We start from the raw sequence: 19,858 nt of genomic DNA on the forward strand, positions 1-19,858 counted from the left end.
GGACCAGAGGAGTATCGGTTAGCTCTGGTACTTCCTCGCCTGGTGGATAGCGGCGATTGCCGCTACGCCAGGTTCCGGCTCGGTCTCTCGTTCGCGGGAGATCCCGAGTGTACGCTCTCCCTCGGGAGACCGTGCAGCCAAAGTTTCGGCGCCAGAGTTCGCCTCCGGCGCCAAGACCACGGCACGGTAGCAGAAGGCTGGCTGAGAACCGCTCAGGTGACCTCTCGCCAGGCCAGGGGCCGCTCTCGCAGCGACCAAGCTGGTAACCGGGTTTTGCGATTCCCCCCTAAGAAGACTCCTTCGGGAACATTCGAAGGGGCGTCAACATTCCGGGTGACGGGGGGGTTTCTTCTGCTGGTCCTCACCTGTTACCTTCGGGAACGGGGCCCGTCTCCCCTTCTGAGAAGAAGAAGAAGACTGGGACCAAGGGTGTGCTGGCTACCGCTGGTACACCCTCGCCTGGTCTTGGCAGCTCTGCTGCTAAGCCAGGTACCGGCTCGGTTTCTCGTCCGCGAGGAAGTTCCGAGTGTACGATCTCCTTCGGGTGACCGTGCAGTCAAAGTTAAGACGCCTGAGTTCGCTCAGCGTCATGACCGAGGCACGGAGCAGCAAGACTGTCGAGAGCCGCTCAGGTGACTCTCGCCAGGCCAGCGGCCGCTCTCGCAGCGACCAGCCGGTACTCGGTGGACGTGACGGTCTCTGACCGGCCACGGGTTGAGGCTGGGAAGAGGTCCCCAGGTCCCCTCGACCGACGGTACCAGCCTCGGCTGGTACCAGCGGTTTGACGTGCCGCGAGGACGCTCACCGGTCTCACGGCGAAAGCGAGCTCTGCAGGTCACCTGACCGCCGCTCCCACAGGGACCGGGCGGATTACGGTGACCAGCAGCAGCTCGTCTGACGCACGGGACCGGGGTCGACGTGCTCAGACATTCTCTACTCATGCTACAAACTTCGTGAGGATCATGACGTCCAGTGCCCTTGCCCACAGCAAGATCTCCTTTGCGAGAATTTTTTTCATAAAAAAAAAAAAAAAAAAAAAAAAAAATATATATATTTGTGTATGTAGTATGTGTATACATATATATATATATATATATATATATATATATATATATATATATATATATATATATATATATATATATATATATATATATATATATATATATATATATATATATGATGTATGGTTATATATGTATAAATGTATGTATGTATATATATATATATGTATTAGACCTTTTTCGTTCTGTTTACCGCATGGTAACAGAATTCTGTCCGAGTCTACGGCGGCATAACACATGATTTCCCTCGAAACAAGAATGATGTGCAAGAAGATGCAGTCAATTAGTTCGCCGAGACGTCCCTTGCTCGATTATGAAGGGGACTCCTTCCGCTGCCAAATACGACAGCGCCGAGCGCGACGCTCGGCAGGACGCTTGGATGGACGCACAACGTAATGCTTCTTCAGACATTCGCCGAGAATCAGAGAATAGTAATGGATCTCAGGAAGGAGACTTTTAGGAAGAAACAAATGAACAATCTCTACAGTGTCTTCAAATTACTCCTGTTTAAGTGAAACGCAGCCTTATTAGGGAAGGAAACATGCTCGCGGTGAGGGAATGAATGAATTGCAGGGACCATTTCCTCGCTGGAGAAGTTTGTTTTCCCTGAATAGACTGAAATTCACACCTCTCCAGTTTTTCCTGCAGAAAAACTGGAATAGCATAGATGATCTAGAAATGATTCTGAACATCTCTCATAGTCAAGATTCGTCTATAGGTGATGTCATGGCTCATAATCTCATAGAATTTGAATCTTGAAAGATTACTTTAGTCTTCAGAGACGTCCTCCCCCGCGCAGGAGTTGGAACTCTCGGAGGGTCTCGCTCCCTCTGAGGAGAACGAAGACGATATAGGTCGCACAGGCGGCCGTCGTCTTTGGTTCCTCGGAGGGGGGACGCTTCTCGTCCGTTAGCTCCTTCTGCTTTGCAGTCGTCTCCTGGGCAATTGGAAGACTTTCTGCAGTAAAAGAGAGCTGAGATGTATGATGTAGGTCTCAGGGAGGGGGACGCTTCACGTCCTCTCTCTTTTCTACTGTGTTGCGATCTTCACCGGAGAGGACGTCTTCCGATGAGTATGCTTTTGAGCGTTTCGGTTCGCTCCTAAGATATATCCTTGGCGGTCCATGTGAGAAGGAGGAGGGCTTCCCTCGCCCATCGTCTTCTCAAAGGATCAGCCTTTTGCTGAGAAGGAATGTTCTCCATCGAAAAGGATGATTGTGTCTTTTGCAACAACAACTTGTTTTGTTGATTGCAGTGAGAAAGGCAAAGCCACATCGTGAGAGGAAGGATGATAGGCTGCCAATCAAGAGTACAGCAGTCCCTTCTCCTTCTCCTCGTTCCGCTCTTTCGCCAGTTGCCTTGCTCTCTAGTTTTCATGCAGCTCTCCAGAGGTTGTCTAGAGAGCACGGTTACCATCTTCCGAACGTGTGTCAGTTGAGAAGAAGAAGAGGTCTTGGTTCGATGGCTTTGAGCCTCTTTTGAAGAATAGTTTCAGCCTGCGGCCCCTCAGTCTCCTCCTTCGCAATTGTTATCTTCGAAGGACGACTGGCTCATTCATGCCTCCACTCAAACGCGGTGTCTGAAGGATTTTCAAACAACTTAATCGTTGGTGAAGTCCCTGGAACTACTGGTGAATTTCGAAAAGTCACATCTGATCCCAACCCAATCCATCGTGTATCTGGGGATTCAGATGGATTCAGTGGCTTTTCGAGCTTTTCCGTCCCAGGGACGTCAGCAGCAAGGCTTAGACAAAGTGTTAGCCTTCCTAAGGAAAGATTCGTGCTCGGTGAGGGAATGGATGAGTCTAACTGGGGACCATTTCCTCGCTGGAGAAGTTTGTTTCCTTGGGAGACTGCACCTCAGACCGTTATTACATTTTTTTCTCAAGTACAATTGGAAAAAAACCAAGAATCTATACATGATCTTGGAAATTTCAGGAGAGGTAAAACATCACTTGAAATGTTGGCTAGATCCAGTGTAGCTGTCGGAGGTGCGTGTCTTCAAGCTTCAGAGCCCCGACCTAGTGTTGTTCTCCGACGCGTCCACCACGGGATGGGAAGCATCATTAGGGGGAAAGAAGTGGCAGGCACCTGGAGAGGGGAACAGGTGTCCTGGCACATAAACCTAAAGGAAATGGCAGCCATCTTTTTAGCTCTCCAGTTTTTCCAAGAAAAAGTCTCTCGTCGAATAGTCCAAGTCAACTCAGACAACACCACAGCTCTGGCGTACTTTGAAAGAAGTAGGGGAGGAAACACAGTCCTCAGTCCCTTTTTGCTCTGGCAAAGGAGATCTTGCTGTGGGCAAGGGCCAAACTGGACGTCATGATCCTTACGAAGTTTGTAGCATGAGTAGAGAATGTCTGGGCAGATCTCCTCAGCAGACGAGGTCAACTTCTGCCAACCGAGTAGACTCTGCTTTGGAGGTATGCCAAGAGCTGTGGGGGTTATGGGGACGTCCGCTCGTGGATATCTTTGCGACGTCCAGAACGAAGAGGCTTCCACTGTACTGCTCCCCAGTACTCGACCCAGCTGCAGTGACGATAGACACACTTCTCTGGGACTGGACGGGATGGAACCTGTACGCCTTTCCCCGTTCAAGATCTCCTAGGGGAAGTCATGAGAAAGTTTGCGGTGTCGAAGGGACGAGAATGACTTTGTTAGCCCCGTAATGGCCTGCGAGAGAGGGGTCACAGAGGTCATTTGGCCTTTGCAGTAGACTTCCCGAGGGACGCTCCAGTAAGGACAGATCTACTCAGACAGCCCCACTTCGAGAGGTACCACAGAAGCCTCTTCGCTCTGAGTCTGACTGCATTCAGACTATCCAAAAGTTGGCCAGAGCGAGAGGCTTCTATACGTCAATGGCGAAAGCTATCGCCAGTGCAAGAAGAGCGTTTTCCAACGCAGTGTACAATCGAAGTGGATAGTCTTCAGGAGTTGGTGCAAGAAGAACGGCATTTTTCCTCCACCACGACCTGTGAGCCAGATTGCTGACTTCCTTTTCTGAGAAGGGATCTAAAACTTGCAGTCTCTACAATCAAGGGTTATAAGAGTGTGCTTTTAGTTGTCTTTAGGCAACAGAGGCCTGGACTTGGCGGACAACAGAGACCTTCACGATCTCTTGAGATCTTTCGAAACGATGAAGGTTTCAACAACCCAAGTTTGCCGTCTTGGAACTTGGATGTAGTTCTGTTTAAGATTCCTCATGTCCAGTCCGTTTGAAACCTATGCATGAAGTGCGAGCTTTTATGAATTCTTCTTGGTTCCATAACAATATGTCATAAAGGACATATGAGCTGTCACTTACGGAGATGCAATTCTGTGTTGACCTCCCGTTACACGAAGGATGTCAATTCAACCTACAAGAGATCCTTTTCTCTTGGTTGTTCGTGTCTGCGGATACGTTGCTGGGATAGGGAGCCGACACTGATCCTTAACTAGTGAGTTAATTTTTAGTTTAACTCTTTTTAAAATTAAGCGCTAACCCTCGTGTTAGGATCAGGTGATCGGGATCGGTGTTGTGCTCCTTAATTATGCTAATAGGCATAGGTATATGGTCATATGAGTGGATTAGCACCCATTGACAAATGCCAGTTAGGCTTTGCCGAGTAAGTGGATAAGACCCCATCGGCAAACCCACAAGAACTCTTACCCATAGGTCACATCCTCGCTGAGGCTCTTGAGACGAAGCAGACTCCTAAGCAATAGCTAGGAAGTCAACCCTCCGTCTGAAAAGATAGGAACCAAGGTTTATAAGAGGTCCTTCTGATAACTTGTGGTGTTTGTTTGGTCAGGAAGCCAAGGTTACCAGTGTCAAAGAATGCTTTGGCTTTTTTCTTGAGGGGCACCATCAAGGAAGTGCATTCATCCTGTCAAGACAGTGATATGGAAAAGTGTTGAAGGTGAATGCGCATGGACTGAGGGCTATTTCTACGTCGGTAGCCTTCCAAAAGAACATGGCACTCAATGAGCACTCTTGAATGCCACATTTTGGCGTAGTAATTCAGTGTTTGCCTCTCACTACCTTCGGGAGGTGAGGATTACATACGAGAAACTGCTACTCTTTGGGCCCATATGTCGCAGCAGACAATATATTGGGGACAGAGAGTAGCACTCTTCCTATCTTTTAGAAAATAATATGTTAGTTTGGACTTTTTAATTTTATTTCTTTTTATTTTTTATTTTTATTATGTTTATGTAGGTGTTTAGTTTTTTGTGGTCTTGGGTAGGCCGCCTTAGGCGGCCTTCCCTCCATTAGCCTTGGTTTTACGAAGTTTAACCAGATAGGCTAGGTCAGGTGGTAATGTTTTTGCTTCGCCCTCATAGTAGGGTAAAATGTTTTTGTCACAGTGTGGTCATGCCCCCATTGACAAATCATCTGGAGCGCACCAGCTACTTAGGTCACGTCCTTGCTGCACCTCCAGTGAAGCATTAACAGCATTCGGTGTCTAAACAACACCTATATGATCTGTCACATTGTGGTCACGCTCCCCGTGACAGTTCATTAGAGCGCACCAGCTACACAGGTCACGTCCTTGCTGGCACCTCTAGGAATGCAGTACCGAAATTGGAGGTCTATAATATAGGATCTAGTTGCATTGTGGTCACGCCCCCGTTGACAGATCCTCTAGAACTCAACAGCTTCACAGGTCACTACCTAGCTGGAGTCTCTAGTAAAGCAGATGCAGACTTGGGTGACGGTACTCACGAAGTCAGCTATGCTAACAGTTAAGGAACCAAAATATCAATCATATATATGAAATTGTTTCCCAAAATCGAATCTGTCTCCCCCTTCCTCCAAAGGTGGGATTCAGCTATATATATATGGCAGGTAAGATTCATGAACAAAAATGATATTGTTATGATACAATAAAGTTTGTTCATACTTACCTGCAGATATATATAATCAAAGTGCCCACCCACCTCCCCTCAGGAGACAGTGGCACTAGAAAAATCTGACAGAAAATGGGAATGGTTCCTTACGCCCGCCTCCCAGCGGCGGGAATGGGTACTACCACCTGGCCGACCACTGCGTGTGCCGGGAGTTTTGAAATTCTGTCGGACTTCGGAGAATACAGCTATATATATATCTGCCAGGTAAGTATGAACAAACTTTATTGTATCATAACAATATCATATTATGGAAGCCACTGCTGGTATAGGTATTGGTGGTTTCCCTGGTCGTTATAATTTTGGTGATCTTAGAAATAAAATTATTCTTGGAACTTTAATCAGTAGTGTTAATGCATAATAATCTCATTGTATTTTCATTTATCTGCTTGTGTTTGAGAATGTATCAGTTCAACAGTCAAACAATTGATGGCTTTGAAGTTAGATTTTTTTCTGCCAGTGCGAACAGAGAATATAGCTATATATATACCTGCCAGGTAAGTGTCATACATGAAAATGATGTTATTATGATATAACAAAGTTTCATGTATACTTTACCTGGCAGGTATATATAATTCAAATTCCCACCCACCTCCCCTCAGGAGACAGGGTTCAGAGAGAAAAATCTGACGAAAATGGGAATGATTCCGAGCACCAGCGCCACGGGAGCGGGGTGGCGATCACCTGAACTACCAGTGATCTAGCGGTTGCCGCGAGTTTTGAAAATTCTGCCAGTGCGAACAGAGAATATAGCCGAACGCATTCCTTCGTGGAAAGGATTACTTGGCAACTCAGGATGACGAGTCAGCGACAGCTACTGCGTATTGAATTGCCCGAGGCATTTCAGTATCAGCTGCCGCTTTGAGATAGACGGTTGTTTATGTCTTTCTCACCTGCTTTGATTGAATAACAACCGTATCTCTGCCCAACAATCACGGACTTAAGTCTCTGATTAACGGGGATTCTCGCATACATGAATGACCATCTACTGCTGAGAAACGCTAGTATTCATCGTCTTCGGTATTGCGAGAATTTTAAACAGAGATATCTATTCGACTCTCATCTTTCTGTTTACCGCACGGTAACAGAATTCTGTAATAGTCTCTTGCTGCATCGTATCCCGATAATGCGAATGATTTTTGCGGAATCTGAGTTTGTCCTCAAAATATCTTGTATTCGGAGGTGTACAATTGTTCATTGTTCACCCCGGATTAGCAGATGTATTGAAAGACATCGCCTACTCCCACACCTGCCAGCTCTACTTCCAAACGTTCAGCCCATGAGAAGCAGTTCTTCAAGCGGCTCTCCCCTGTGTTTCATTACTGAAGAACGCCCCGCTTTCATTGCACAACGGACAGCAATGAAATGGTGGTTAGCGTTTTCAGTCATTTGTAAGCACAGGTTTAGAATCTTGAGATTCCTTCTCTCGATTCAGCTGGAAGACGTAGGTTGCATTCATTGCCTACCTTCGTCTTCAACGTCACATAGTGTTGTTTCTCCTTAAGCTGAGATTCAACGTCTATGAGATTTTCTTGCCATCAGGGACCTCGGTCCTTTTGAAGGCAATTGACTTTCGCCTTTTGAGCTTATGCATTAAGAGAATCATCGCCGCGCCGTCCGGCATCGGTGACTAACAAATATTTTATTTGTTTGGTCTCTCAGCATAACTCTTTAAAGGGCGAAGGTCACGTGACTTACCCGGATGCTTGGACAACTTGCCTCTACTGATTCCGAACCAGTCAGTCGGCAGCTGTCAGAGCGTCCGAGTCAGTTACGAACTATGCTGTGGACTTAGTTCGGTTGTTCCAGAGCAATCATTACTTCGTCTTAATAGCTTGTCAGTATGAGTACTGTACATAACCAAAGTCGAGAAGAGGGATAGGTCATACGACTATTCCCTTCTTTTCGTCTTAGGTAACTGCATGACTTCTCTTGAGAAGTCAAGCACAAAGGGATGGGGATTTGTGACGCTCGATTTCGTACCGATCTTCGTAGCGAAGACTCAGAACCCTTCGGTAACTGACGATTGGTTCGAGTCCTTCACAATACCCTCCCTAATGGACGTCACCGCCTCCGATACGAAGGCTATGCTGCTTTGTCCTGTGAAGGTGCGACGGAGCTGTCTGAAGAAACTCGACACCCAGGATGAGTGTGGACGCCTCTTCATCATTCTCTCGCGTTCCGCAAGAACTTCTCCGTGGCGCAGGTAATGAAGGCAGGCGCCTGGTCCAACCGGACCGCATGCACCTTCTACCTTCAGGATATTGCCCACAGTTCCTTGGATTTTTTTCCTTGGGAACCGTGGTGGTTGCTCAACACGTTGTGTAGTTAACCCAGACCCTCGCAGGCTGAACAGCATCGAGTCCTGGTGTGACCGTAAGAATGGATGAGGAATGAGAGTGTGACTGGCTCCTCTTCCCATCTTTTTCTTCCCTCTACCTTTGGGTAGAGGACACGGTCGTCACCCTGCTGGGTAAGGACGAAGGATATGCATGGTGAGGCTACTCAATAGAGCACCATCCTATCCCCTTTCAGTAGGGATAGGAGTAAATATCCACCACTTCCTCCAACAAGGGGGAGGAAGTGGATGCCAAATTGAGACAAACCCATCATTTTATGATTGTCTCTTGCAAACAGGAACAAGTTCTTGCTTGCTGGTACGAAGAGATACGCTTGCCTCTCTCTTAGTACTTGGCCCAGAGGTCTGACCATTGATCCTGCGGTGCACACCCCGATCAATCGGACAGAGGTTTGGATCCCTCCCTTGCTCTTACGACCAGGGAGGCACTCCAGGGTTGGACGAACACCAGTCTGTTCACCATAAAGACTCAGATTCCTCCCACCAAGAAGTGAGTCTTCCTATTGTTAAAGGACCGACCGGGGTTTTGTATTACGTATCGGAACAAATACAATTTGTCGAAAATTGCATTTTTCCTAACAATACAAACCTGAGGTCCTTTACATATAGTCCCACCTCATGCCACCCCTCACTCTGCAACTTTTTGCATGGGCCTAAAGCAAAAGTGATTCTTCACCTCTCGGGCGCGCGGGCGCGCGCACGATCGGACAAGCAGTTAACTACCGTTCTCCCCTTGTCGAAGCTTACGACCGTCCCAGCTGCCGCTAGTTACCTTCCTATTGTTAAAGGACCTCAGGTTTGTATAGTTAGGAAAAATGCAATTTTCGACAAATTGTCATTTTATATATGAAAATGTGTGCAATTTCATGTAGAATACAACAAAAAACAACCTATGGTTGTAGCTTTTATCAGTTTTGAAATATTTTCATATAAATAACGATAAATAGAAAAATTCGTCCTTTGGTCAATTTTAACTCGACCGAAATGGTCAAAAACTGCAATTTTAAACTACAACACTTACAGTCTAGTAATATACAATCAATTACCTTCATTTTGCAATAAACAGGAAGTCTCTAGCACAATATTTTGATTTATGGTGAATTTTTGAAAACAGCTTTTTTTTTTTTTACGTCCTTGCGTTACGAATTCATGCATCATTTTGTGATAATATTTTCTCTGTGTTGCCTTGATCATTTTACAATATTTTATATACCAAAATAATTGCAATTTAGTGTACAATACAACGGTTAAAAATTAACTCGTTAGCTTTAACCGTTTTGCTTACAGCGCTATTTGAATACAATTATATATGAAATTTTTTTTTGCGCTATCATATATCCCATTATTTATATATGATAATGATATTTTTTTAATTTCTGATGGTTGCATACTAAACTTCACGCAATGACAAAAAAAAGAGCCAAAAAATTAACTCCTAATCTTGAAAACTAAGCGTGCCGTGATTTTTAGAAAAAAAATTTTTACCCCTTCGGCGCTCACTCCCAGACCCCGCCGGCATACGGGAGACAATTTTTATTATACCCCTTCGGCGTTAAAGGGTTAACATGTTGGTAGCCAAGCGTCACAAAACAAATTCCATTAACTGATGCTGCCAGCAAGCGGGCACTGCACTGCATGTATGTGTGTTTAATCCTCGTACTCATTGTTGAAGAACCTATGTTAAATTATATTTTGTTTGTGTTTTCTGTGTTCCTGATAGTTTTACCCCTATTTGTCTTTCAGGTTTTGTACTACATCCATAAATTGAAGTATTTGCAAGTTACGGTAAAGCACTTGGAGGCAACTGGTGTTGGTCGTACGGTGAATTCTCTCCGCCACCATTCTGGTTTGGTTGGGAACAAAGCTAGAGATCTTGTGAACAAATGGAAGAAAATGGTATCGGCAGAGGATTCGGAGGAGGAGGAGGAAGAGGAGGAAGATGACGATGTTGAATATGATAGGAGAACAGTAAGTTCTAGTGAAAATATGGTTTACTTTCTGAACAAACAGTTGTCAAATATATGAATTTTAATCATGCAACTTACCCAGTAATTACATTGCTATAATTTCTGTTATTTTGCAGCAGTATAGCTTCAAATTTTGTTGTAGCGATACTGAAAGTGTGTATGTGACACCAGTCTCGCCCCCTAGGGAGAAGGTTAGTAATGACACAGCATATTAGCTCATAACATTTCTGTGACGCCTGGTGTAAACACCTGGTGACTGCAACAGTTATTCATTTTTTGCCGGTCGTTTACCGGACTTCAGTATACAAACTTAAAGTGGAATAGCTTCAGCTGAAAGTTTCAGGATGAGTTTTTTTTCCTTGTTTTGTTGTGTCTTACTGAAGTAGTACTGTACTTCTTTATTTACAGTTATTGGTCAACTACTCTTTGACGAGTGTCTGACTATATGTAAACATTGGTTTGTTGGACTGATGTTTATGCTTGTTACTGACCAGATATTGTTCAATAACACGTTTTAGTAGCGATATTTTGATTAAATCATCTTTACAATGAGTAATGCAACAAAGTAAGATGTTAGAGTTGATAAGCAAGCAGTGTAATAATGTAAAATTCTGCAAGGCAGGTTTGCAGGATTGGTAATTATTGTTATTATAAAGTCCTGATGTAAGTTTTTTCACCACTTTTGCTTATTAGTGTGTTTGCTACTGCAACAAAATTGCAATAAATTTAAACGCATATTAATCATTCCTTTCGAGAATTGTTTGAGTGGAAGGGTATAATGTAGCAGAAGAGAATTAGTTATGATGGGCTTTCAGAGGATGGTCTATTGAGATCCTAGTAAAAGCAAGAATAAAATTATTATTGATTATTATTATAGGAAGCAACTTTCACTGAAAACTTACAAGAGCCCACTATAGAGAGATCTTCCCTATAGAGGGGTGTACTTAAAACCAATTAAGTGAACAAAGTAATGTTGAAGAGAGGTAATGAAAATTTATTATTACTATACTGTGTGTTAGGTAAAAGTGGTTGCTTGGCGATCGTTTGCTACTCGTATGTTGACGAAACCATGTACGTAAACAAGAGGTTGGAAGCTTTATGTTTTTGTTTGTTTATTTTAGTTAACCCTCTTACGCCGATTGGACGTATTAAACGTCGAGTCAAAATGTCTCCCGTATGCCGATTGGACGTATCATACGTCGGCTCAAAAAAGTTTTTTTAAAAATTCGCGGAAAAATACTTATAGGCCTACCAGCCAAAAACTTTTGTATCACGCGCCTTGGGGGATGCTGGGAGTTCACGGATCAAGGCGTTGTTTTGTTTACAATCGCTACGCAGGCGCGCAAGCGCGAATTTCTTTCTTATCGCACTAAAAAGTATCAGTGACACATCTCGGAAATTATTTCGTCACTTTGACATAATTATTGCACCATTTTAAATTATCCTTTACATGAAGTATTATATATGAAAATGTGCGCAATTTCATGCACAATACAACTAAAAAATACTCATGATTGTAGCTTTTATCAATTTTGAAATATTTTCATATAAATAACGATAAGTGCAAAAATTTCAACCTTCGGTCAACTTTGACTCTACAGAAATGGTCGAGAAACGCAATTGTAAGCTAAAATTCTTATATTATAGTAATATTCAATCATTTGCCTTCATTTTGCAACAAATTGGACGTCTCTAGCACAATATTTCGATTTATGGTGAATTTATGAAAAAACTTTTTCCTTACGTTCGTTTCGATAACTCTTCCGATAACATTTTTTCGTGCGATTGTCCTAATGTTTGCACCCTTTTAAATTTGCCGTTACATAAAGTTTTATATATGGAAATGTGCGCAATTTCATGCACAATACAACAAAAAAAAACCATGGTTGTAGCTTTTATCAGTTTTGAAATATTTTTATATAAATAACGTTAAGTGCAAAAATTTCAACTTTCGGTCAGCTTTGACTCTACCGAATGGTCGAAAAACGCAATTGTAAGCTAAAACTCTTATATTCTAGTAATATTCAATCATTTACCTTCATTTTGCAACGACTTGGAAGTCTCTAGCACAATATTTCGATTTATGGTGAATTTATGAAAAAAAAAAATTACGTTCTCGCCGTAACTCTTCCGAAAAAATCAGAATTTTTTTGTGCGATTGTCGAAATGTTTGCACCATTTAAAATTAGCTGTTACATAAAGTTTTATATATGAAAATGTGCGCAATTTCATGTAGAATACAACTAAAAATGATTGAAGGTTGTAGCTTTTCTCTTTTTTGAAATATTTGCATATAAATCACGATAAATAGAAAAAAAAACCACGTTCTGGTCAAATTTGACTCTACCGAAATAGTTGAAAAACGTAATTGTAAGCTAAAACTCTTACGGACTAGTAATATTCCGTCATTTTTCTTCATTTTGAAACAAATTTGAAGTCTCTAAAACAATATTGTGATTTATGGTGAATTTTTGAAAAATATATTTACCTTCACTCCGCGCGCCGATTCGCGGCCGCAAGTCTCCGAAATACGTACATGGCATTATCCTAATATTTGCTCCTTTTCATATTAGCCTTTTTATAGAGTTTCATATATCAAAATGTGCGCAAATTCATGAAGAATACAATAAAAAATAATTGAAGGTTGTAGCTTTTTCCATCTTTGAAATATGTGCATATGAAAAAATATATATATTAAAATTTCGACATTCGGTCAAATTTAACTCGTCCGAAATGGTCGAAATCTGCAATTCTAATCTAAAACTCTTACAGTATCGTAATATTCAATCATTTGTCTTAATTTTGAAACAAATTGGAAGTCTCTAGAACATTATTTAGAATTACGGTGAATTTTTGAAAAAAATATTTTTTTGCGTCCGCGCGTTACGAATTCGTACATCATTTTGTGATAATATTTTTCCGGTGTTGCTTTTATTGTTTTACAATGTATTATATATCAAAATGATCGCAATTTAGTGTACAATACAACGCAAAAATAAGTAACTGGTTAGCTTTGACAGTTTTCTGCACAGCGTGATTTGAATACAATTATGTATGAATTTTTTTTTTTTTCGCTACCATATATCGCATTATTTACATATGATAATAATATTATTTTTCATTTCTGATGGTTGCATTCTAAACTTCAGGCAATGATAAAAAAAGGAGCCAAAAATGAACTCTTAATCTTCAAAAGTACGCGCGCTGTAATTTTTTGAAAAAATTATTTTTTCCACTTCCGCGCTCACTCCAAACCAGGCCCGGCATACGGGAGACGTTTTGATTTTTAGGGCTCCGGCGTAAGAGGGTTAATGGTTAAGTAATGATTATGTTAAATGAGTACATACTGATTATTTATACATTTTATTGGCATATTCTAAGCTTTGAGATTCTTAGGTTTAGATATCAGAATCTTAGACTAGGCTACAGTAGCAACTGCTAACATAGGCTAGGCTTATTGCCAGAATCAAAACGCAACATTATAAGGGACATATGCCAAAGTCATATGTGCGGTAAAAATGGGGTTGAACATTACATGCATTTGAATATTACTAAAGTATGTACAGTATTTTGCCTATTTGGAGTCATATTTCTTCTGTCAGATCGGCGTTCTAACCCTAGAACATGTATTGTAAGCCTGGAAATAATTTCTGATGAATATAATTGAAAAGCGTCGCAAACTTGGAATGTTGTAAGCCGCAGCCTGAGCCGCGGACTGCCTGTATATGTATACAGTGGCTTAAAGTAGCACATTTTTTCTTTATGGCACTATTTGTAAACAAGCACTGGTGATATTGTATCCATGAATGTATGACATTATAATTACACTAGTGCCTCAGGTTACGAAATTAATCCGTTCTGAAGCAGCCATTGTTACCTGATTTTTTTGTATCTCGAATTATGTTTTATTTGTAAATTGCCTAATTTGTTCCAAGCCCTACAAAAACACTACAGTAAATTTTTTATAAAGCTAAATTGACCAATAAACAATGAAATACAACAATTTGGACCATTCAATACCTAACCTAACCGTTAGTGTACCTGTAAATAAAGTGTATTAGTGTACAGGGTACAAGAAATACTGTATGTACATGTACGCACATATGTAGTAAAATGTGGAACCTTACCTTTCGAGTGAGGCGATGTCCGAAGGTGGCGACAGAGGAGGACAAATGGCAGAAAACATGAACACTTAACTTTACGAAACACATTAAAAAATGGCAGAAAACATTAACACTAAACTTTACGAAACACATAAACAAATGGCAGAAAACATTAACACTTAACTTTATGAAAAACTTAAAAAAATTTTTTTTTTTTTGCCTTTTTCTGTTTTTTTTTTTTTACTTTTTTTACTTTACGCTTTTTAAAAAATTTCATTTTCTTCACTACTTCCAATTTTCTGTTTTTTTCGTATCACTGTAATGTTCCTGTTTGCTTACTACTAAAGGCCTCTTGAAAAAATAACTATCCAAGGAAGATTGCTTCTGCCTGCTTTTCAAAATGTTCCTGAAACCACTCAGGCAAACGTCATTGAACTGCGCAAGCATAACGACCTGTATAAGCCTCTTCAGGGTGTGTCTTTTCTACAAATGTTTGCACTTTATGAAAAGCATAATTTCTGCCATTGTCATAGGGTCCTCCTCCTCCTCCTCCTCACGGCTGCTAGAGAACTCTTCTTGAACGAAGTTATGTTGCATGGCCTCCAGCTCCTTCAGGTCATCCGTCGTAAGCTCCTCTTGGTGCTCCTGGAGAAGGTCATTGATGTCCTCATTGACGGCCAGCCCCATGGACTTGCCGAGTGCAACAATCTCGTCAAGATCTGGTTGCGAAGCAGTTTCAGGATCGTCAACTGTTTCTGAATCTGCATCAGCTTTGCCCATGTTGAATCCCTCGAAGTCTCAGGCGGATACGGCATGAGGCCAGAGTTTCCTCCAAGCTTGATTGATGCGTTGGATGCATATCTCCGATATCGAAATGCTCCTTCCAAAATTCACGCAGGGTGAGGTTTGTGGTATTGGTGATGTTGAAGCATCTCTTGAAAAGACGTTTTGTATACAGCTTCTTGAAGTTCAATATCACTTGCTTGTCCATGGGCTGGAGGAGAGTGGTGGTGTTAGGCAGAAGACAGAGAACCTTGAACAAAGAATACTCCGCTAGGATATCTTCCTCGAGGCCAGGAGGGTGAGCAGCGGCATTGTCCAACAACTGCAGACATTTCAGAGGGAGGCGCTTCTCTTCCAACAATTTCTTCACTGTCAGGCCAAAACACAGATTTACCCACTCAGTGAGCAAAAGTCTCGTTACCCAGGCTTTCGCATTAGCCCTCCACATCACCGGAAGGTTCTCCTTTAGCACTTTGTGGGCCTTGAAGGCTTGAGGAGTCTCAGAATGATACACAAGTAGGGGCTTCACCTTACAATCCCCACTGGTATTAGAACAAAGTATACAAGTGTAAGCCTGTCTTTCATAGGCTTATGCTCGGATACCTTCTTCTCTTCCTCCGTGATGTATGTCCGATGAGGCATTTTTTTGCCAAAAAAGGCCAGTGTCGTCACAGTTGAAGACTCGCCGAGAACTGTAGCCTTCCTTGATTGTCATCTCGTCAAACGTCTTAACAAAGGCTTCGGCTGCTTTCGTGTCTGAGCTGGCAGCCTCCCCATGCCGCACCACCAAATGGATGCCGGTCCGTTTACGAAATTTATCAAACCAACCCCGAGAAGCCTTGAAGTCTGGGGTTGGCGTCGATGTCCCTTCTCCTGCGTCGTCTTTGGCCTGAGCACTCAGATCACCGAAAACGGCACTGGCTCTCTGGCAGATTGCCGTCTTGGTTATCGTATCGCCAGCGATTTCCTTGTCCTTAATCCATACAAGAAGCAGCCTCTCCATCTCATCATGCACGTTGCTCCTCCTGTTGGAAAAAATAGTCATGCCCTTGGTGTAGCTGCTTTGATGGCTTCCTTCTGCTTAAGGATGGTGCCTATCGTTGATGGATTTCGGCCGTATTCCTTAGCGATCACACTCAACTGCATGCCAGCCTCATACTTCTTAATTACCTCCGTCTTCGTCTCCATAGAAAGCATCCTCTTCTTTCCGTGAACTTCAGCAACATTCTTGGGACCCATGGCTAATAACGTAAGTAATTAAGTTTACACACAACACGGTAAAGTAACTTACGGTACAACGAAAGCGAAATCACTAACACGAATTTACGTTAACTAACTAAATCTACGTGAATGAACGAATTCCACGTATGTACGATAACGCTGCTGAAACGAAATGGTCGAGGAACTCCCTTACGTAGATGCACGATGGGATAGATGTTGACCAATAGGAAAGCAGGATCTTACGGCGGTAACTAGCATCAGTAACCAATGGGAGAGCAGGAGGATGGTGGCGAGTCTACTGAGTTGGTGGTGCACGGGCAAATCTTGGACTTTACAGTACACCCTTTCGCAACCTGAATTATTTTCGTACACAGAAGCAAAAAAAATCTTCAATTTTGCCTTTGTAACCTGGATTTGTTCCTACATGATATACAAACCTTCGGTCCTTTACATAAGGAATTACTTTTGGTGTAGCTTAAATTACGGCTGTTAAATTCTAGAACAAGGTGGTTAGGCAGTAACTGCCGTGTGGGAGGCGAGTAGGCCAGCCTGCCTGGATGTAAACACTCCACTTTGCTTTCAGCCATCTTCCAATGAAGATGTGTGTTTGTGAGCTCTTGCTGACTGGTCGTTGATCATTTTCCCGGTGGTATCTTTCTGGTTTATTTTTGTTTATTAAATAAATATGCATATATGGTGTTTGATATTAGTGTTCCCCCCGTATTCGCATTCTCTGGATTCGCAGACTCACTGATTCGCGGATTTCTCTGGACCATATCTACCCATTATTTCCGGGGGATTCGCCTATTCGCGGGATTTTCTGGCGAAAATCATGACCAATTAGTGTATTTTGATGTTATTTTCATGACTAAATGCATTTTTATGGTACAAAAATTATTTACTAATTTTCAAATATTAATACTGATTAATACTGTATTAGTAAGTTTAATAAGATTAAATGATATCACATAGTAAAAATAATAATTCTCTCTCTCTCTCTCTCTCTCTCTCTCTCTCTCTCTCTCTCTCTCTCTCTCTCTCTCTCTCTCTCTCTTTTGCCACACAGGATATGTATGTCATAGTGGTAACTCCCTCCCTCTGTTTTGTTTCGCTGGAAGCGATATAAGTAATTACTGAGATGAAAGAATTTTTATGTTACTAGTATGTAAAAGGTTTATTGATATTTTCTGTTGTTAATAATATTAATAATAATAATAAAACTGTAATTACAAAATTCGTATGTGGTAGTATTTTAAAGAGATAAAAATCACCTTTCCATTTCACTTATGTAAGGATAACTCCTCTCTCTTACTGTGATGAGCAAATTTTTATGGTAGATGCATGTGTTTATTAATATTTTCAAATAATAATAATAATAATATAACCAACTTCAAATGAAAATTCTTTCTTTCGTCTTTTTCTGTATCAATTTCCCTACCTTCTCATAACTCCAGTGACACTTGGAGCTGGGAAGCTGTCAAATTTGTCAAGTAACAGTGCCATACAATGGTCAACGAATTTAATGGTTTTTATGCAATATCTCTCTCTCTCTCTCTCTCTCTCTCTCTCTCTCTCTCTCTGCTCTCTCTCTTCTCTTCCTCTCTCTCTCTCTCTCTCTATCTCTCTCTCTCTCTCTCTCTCTCTCTCTCTCACTGAGGAAATCCTTTTTATGGTACATGCTTGTAATAAGTTTATTATTAGTATTTTCCAGTAATAATACTATATCTGTAAGGGCAACTCTCTCTCTCTCTCTCTCTCTCTCTCTCTCTCTCTCTCTCTCCTCTCTCTCTCTCTCTTGGCTGCAAGTGTTAGAAGTATGTATGTATGTACGTACATATACCATTTAACTACTAATGTTAATGATTACTTTTGAAAAATTATATTGATAACAGTTCATCTAAGATTAATACATTAATATGATAATAATTTAAGATAAATTTGATGTAGGATGATTACATAACGTTTACATTTGGTGTTTCTGTTTCTCTCTCTCTCCTCCTCTCTCTCTCATCTCTCTCGGCCCTCTCTTCTCTCTCTCTCTATCTCTCTCTCTCTCTCAACCAAGTAAATAAAATCCAAAATAAGAAAGAAAAAACAAATAAAGAGAGAAATCAAGAATATCAGGTAAAAGAGAAAAGCAAACCACCAATGAGATATGCAGAGGTGTCAGCAAAAAATTTCAAAGCATCAGCTCCGAAATTCTACTCAAGAGATAATAACTGTATTTATTATGCAAGAGGATATTGCAGAAACGGAGAAAATTGCAGATTCAGACACAAAATGAATAATTATGATGAAGAAGATCAATATTATGGAAAAGTTGGATTTTTTAATGTCAGAATTTCTGGAAATGAAAAAAAAGAACAACATACCAGAACAGGAAAGAGACATGGGAAAATCCTTATTACGACCAGTATTAAATGAAGGAGAAAACACGCAAACATCATAGTGATGAATGCGCAGGGTTTAGTTACGAGTAACTCAAAAAGAAAAATAGAGTACTTAGAAGAACTAACCCCAAAATGAAAAGAAAATAGATATGAATAATAAGTAAGTGAAACCTGGTATTCCCAAGAGACTGGGAAATGATGATCAAATAAAAGGGTTCCAAACTTATAGATCAGATAGAAAAAAATAGGAATCAAGGGGGAACCGCAATTATATGGGAAAGACAAAAAAACAAGGAAAAATATATGAGAAATATAGTAACTCAGAATGTGAACTAATAGCGGTAGAATTTGAATCTGAAAAAATTGATGAACATAGTAATATATAGACCTCCTAATACTAAAGAGTTTGACTTAATAATTGAAAAATTGGATGATATATGTAGAAATCACAAGGACTGGACTATTCTCCTATCTGGTGACTTCAACTTTCCTTTCGTAGAATGGAAAGAACGAATAGGAGATTGTGGTTCTACTTATACATATAAAAAAGAGAGTAATAGTAGTGCAGAAGATAAGAGGCAATTTGAAAAGCTATTAGATATGCTACTAGAATACAACATTCAACAAATAAATCACCTGCCAACAAGAAAGGAAAATACTTTAGACCTAGTATTTGTGAACGAGATGAATTATGTTAAAGAAATAATAGTTTATAATGCGAATATTTCAGACCATAATGTCATAGAATTAAAACAGTTCATTCCAAAGCAAGTGAAAATAGAGATTAGCAAGAAATGAAAAAGTGGGAAGGATATGGAAAATACAACTTCTACAGTAAAAATATAAAATTGGTTCAGAAATTAATGAAGAATTAAACAAGATTGGGATAACATTTTCGTAAGTGATGACATAAGGGTAAATACGGAGATATTATATAAAATATTGGAGAAAAATAGTGGAAAAATATATACCGAAGAAGAAAAGTGAAACATCATTCATGCATACCAAGAGACAGAAGGATCTTGTTCCAGAAAATCAGAAAGTGGAAAAAAGGTCTTGCAAAAGAAAAAAAATGCATGGAAAGTA

The 19,858-nt window shown here is 41.0% G+C and overlaps 1 protein-coding gene across 2 annotated transcripts in view; it reads left to right on the forward strand.

Moving 5' to 3' along the window:
- LOC135203580 (transcription elongation factor B polypeptide 3-like) overlaps positions 1-19,858 on the forward strand; it is a 182,249-nt gene that overhangs the window by 58,891 nt on the left and 103,500 nt on the right. For both annotated transcript variants that reach the window (XM_064233340.1, XM_064233341.1), the window contains exon 3: positions 10,052-10,276. In XM_064233340.1, the coding sequence (XP_064089410.1) occupies positions 10,052-10,276 (225 nt within the window). The remainder of the gene's footprint in view (positions 1-10,051; positions 10,277-19,858) is intronic.

Source organism: Macrobrachium nipponense, chromosome 36 (assembly GCF_015104395.2).
Source record: "Macrobrachium nipponense isolate FS-2020 chromosome 36, ASM1510439v2, whole genome shotgun sequence".
Lineage (NCBI taxonomy): Eukaryota > Metazoa > Arthropoda > Malacostraca > Decapoda > Palaemonidae > Macrobrachium > Macrobrachium nipponense.